We start from the raw sequence: 3614 nt of genomic DNA, 5'->3' as shown, positions 1-3614 counted from the left end.
TAGCACCCTAATCATATCTCAAACCTAATAGGCTTTTTACTAACTAAACTCTTCTTCCTCCATTGCACTTAATTTTCTTTTTCTTTTTTTTTTTTTAATCACTCTTTGATACACCTTAATAAAGTATCATCTCTAAAAAAAAAAAAAAAAAAAAAAAAAAAAAAAATCAAAACCCTAGAAAAAGAAAATGCAATATAGTATAATTGGAAATTCTTCCCACCCCCATTTGCCCATGCCCATCTTCTCTCTCTCTCTCTCTCTCTCCAATTTGGTGGTCTTGTTATGTATATATATACACACACATATAATCTCTCTCCCACTCTCCACCATCCACTTCCTTTAGTCATCTTCTTCTCTCTACAAAACCACTTCTCTCAAATCTCTCTCTATAAAAGCACTTCCTCCATTAAAGCCATATCTCCCCACAAAACCAACCAAAAAAAAAAAAAAAAAAAAATTCCCCCCCCTCCCCTTCCTTCCCCTAATAGATCCCATTTTTTCCCCATGGATGACCCTTCCACTAACTTCTTCTTCACAAATCTCTTCAAATTCAACTCTCCCACCACTACCAATTTCCTTCACTACCCTTCTTCTTCTTCAAACCCTCCTCCTCCTCCTCCTCCTCCTCCTTCTCCTCCCCCTCCCAATTTCTTCCCCACTTTCCACCACCACGCGCCACCGCCATCCTCTCCGCCGCTCCGCCAAGCTCTCCCTCTCCTTAGCCTTAGCCCCACAAGATCATCATCACAAGAAAAAAACAACAAAGAGGAAGAAAAGGAAGAAACTTTAATGAGAGTTGCACTTCATATAGGGTTACCAAGCCCTAGGGTTGAAGAAGAAGAAGAAATAGAAGAAGAAGAAGATGAAGAAATAGAAGAAGAAGAAGAAGAATTAGAAGATCAAGAAGAAGAAGAAGTAGCAATTTCAGGATTGTGTTTGAGTAATAGTAGACTTAACAAAGGACAATATTGGATCCCAACTCCTTCACAAATCCTCATTGGACCTACTCAATTCTCTTGTCCTGTTTGTTACAAAACCTTCAATAGATATAACAACATGCAGGTAATTTTAATTCATTTTACTCTCTCTCTCTCTCTCAATTTCCCACCTTTTTTTTCTTTAAAAATAACTATCTTTTAGTAATTTTACTTCTTAATTATTATTATTATTATTATTTTGCATGGATTTGTTGAATGAATGAATTAATATCTGATTTTCTTTTCTGATCCAACTCTGAGCTGCTGCTGAGATCAGTAGCTTCTTTTTGTTTTTTTTTTTTTGAATATTTATTTCTTTTAAGTGATTGAACAACACAAACAATGTTCTTTGTGCCCCCCTCTCTTTCTTTAGTACTTGAACTCTGTGCTGCTGTTGCTTGCTGATCTCTCTTCCACATTTTGGAGGCTTTTTTTTTTTTTACTTAATAAAAAACTGATCTTTAGGATTTATTTTGTTGGGGGGGGCAGTTGCTTTTGTGTGTTCAGAGAAAAAGGAAGAAATAAAGACACAAATCCATTTTTATTTTTATATAATATAAAGAAAGAAGAGAGATAAAAGAAAAAAAATTTCTGTTTCTGTTTTTCTGCTTATAGCTTTCCTTCTTTCTAGGGAAACAAACACATGTTTTTGCCTATTGTATATTCCAAAGCCTCTTTCACTCATGATTAACAATCCCCAATTGATTACAAACCATAAAGATCAATTCTTTTTTTTTTTTTTTTTTCACATCAAATGTGTTTTTGTTTAATTTCTCTTATTTTTCTCCCAAATGGGTGTTGTAAAAAATTGTTCTTTATGACTTAAGAGAGCTAAACTAAATTTAACCTAACTTTGTAAGATTACTACATTGATGATATGATTAATTTTCTTTAATTCACTTACTAAAACCACTTCCATTCCCTTCCTTGATAGTTGAAAATTTCTTCCTTCCCTCTCACCCCAAACAAAAAATGAAATGGACTTATGCAAAATTTTCTGTTTTTCTCAAATGGCTATTCCAAAAATCCTTAATTTTTCCATAGAGAGAACAAAAAAAACCCATCTTTTTTCTTTTTCTCAACCCACATTGTTTCTTTTTATTTTATAAAAAAGTACTAGAGGATATGGGATCAGTAGAACAACAAGATATCTCAACTAGGTTAACACATTTTTAATACCATCATCCGAGGTCAATAGCGATGTATTGTCCCTTCAAATTCCCGAACCAAAACCACCAACCTGAGCATAGCTAAGCAAAGTGATTTAGGCATATATTGATTCTTCAAGGTCAGAATTAGTTCTAATCACCCTTTTCTGGAGGTCAAAATTTCAAATCTACACACCTCCATTTCTTTCCCAATTTGATATCGATTTTGTTTTTTGCTTTTGAAATTTACCATTATTCTTAACAAGATATTAGAAGTTAGAGAGATCAAGAACTACATAAGGATATCTTAACTAGGTTGATACATCCTTAGCACTCTTATCATACTTCAGATGTGTCAACTAGTTGAGATATCCCGGTGTATCTCTTAGTCTGTCTAATCTCTAGTGTCTCGTTCAAACAAAAAAAAACCACTATTTCACCCTTGTCAAACGTTCATTTGAACTCTTAATAAATTAAATGATTATCAAATAAAATTTAAGTCAATTCAACAACATGTTAAACTTATGTGAGTTTTTTCGATATATATATATACATATAGATGCACATGTGGGGGCATGGGTCACAATACAGGAGAGGACCAGAATCGTTAAGAGGAACACAGCCAACAGGGATGTTGAGGCTGCCATGCTATTGCTGTTCACCAGGTTGCCGCAACAACATTGACCATCCAAGAGCAAAGCCATTAAAAGATTTCAGAACTCTTCAAACTCACTACAAACGCAAGCATGGAATCAAGCCTTTTATGTGTAGGAAATGTGGGAAAGCCTTTGCTGTTAGAGGAGATTGGAGAACTCATGAGAAGAATTGTGGAAAGCTTTGGTATTGCATTTGTGGCTCTGATTTTAAGCACAAAAGATCTCTCAAAGACCACATCAAAGCCTTTGGAAATGGCCATGCTGCTTATAATCATACTAATAATAATAATGCTAATAACAACAATAATCCCGATCATCGTCGTCATCATCATCGGCATCATCGTCTCCATGGGTTCGATGAAGAGGATGATCATGCTTATTCTGAAGTTGAGCAAGATCATGATTGATTTTGTTCTATTTCTTCTCTAATGGGAATTATTGGGTCATTAGTATGTTCTTATATATATATATATGGGGGTTCTAGGGAACAATATTCTTATGATCTATATATATATATCTTATATGTTACAAAATCCAGTTTTTTCTTTTCTTTTCTTTTTAAGCTATTTTAGCCAAAGCTTTTTTGTATATTGAATTTGCCATTTTTAATCAACTCTCTTGGTGGTAATGGCTTCAAATTCTTCTCTTCTCTCTAATTATATTGCAAAGTTTTTAATATTGCAGTTCAACCAGATAGGTTACTACAAAGAAGGTTCAAGCATAATATACGAAATTATGACTAGGTGAGTTATGTTTAGATAATTTTGGCATGCAACGTTTTATTCTATTTTCATATGAAATGCTTACTAATTAAACGGTGAATTTACTCCCCC

The 3614-nt window shown here is 33.8% G+C and overlaps 1 protein-coding gene across 1 annotated transcript; it reads left to right on the top strand.

The window, feature by feature from the left end:
* The first annotated feature begins 239 nt into the window (after positions 1 to 239).
* Positions 240 to 3409, top strand: LOC120090242 (zinc finger protein WIP5). The gene is made up of 2 exons (XM_039047796.2): positions 240 to 1062; positions 2685 to 3409. The coding sequence occupies exons 1-2, from the start codon at positions 283 to 285 to the stop codon at positions 3186 to 3188; spliced, it is 1284 nt and encodes a 427-aa protein (XP_038903724.2). The 5' UTR covers positions 240 to 282; the 3' UTR covers positions 3189 to 3409.
* Positions 3410 to 3614: the final 205 nt, after the last annotated feature.

Source organism: Benincasa hispida, chromosome 11 (assembly GCF_027475165.1).
Source record: "Benincasa hispida cultivar pf3 chromosome 11, pf3_genome.v1.1, whole genome shotgun sequence".
Classification (NCBI taxonomy): Eukaryota; Viridiplantae; Streptophyta; class Magnoliopsida; order Cucurbitales; family Cucurbitaceae; genus Benincasa; species Benincasa hispida.
Note: the sequence above shows the minus strand (reverse complement) of the source record. Positions and strands in the feature narration are given on the sequence as shown.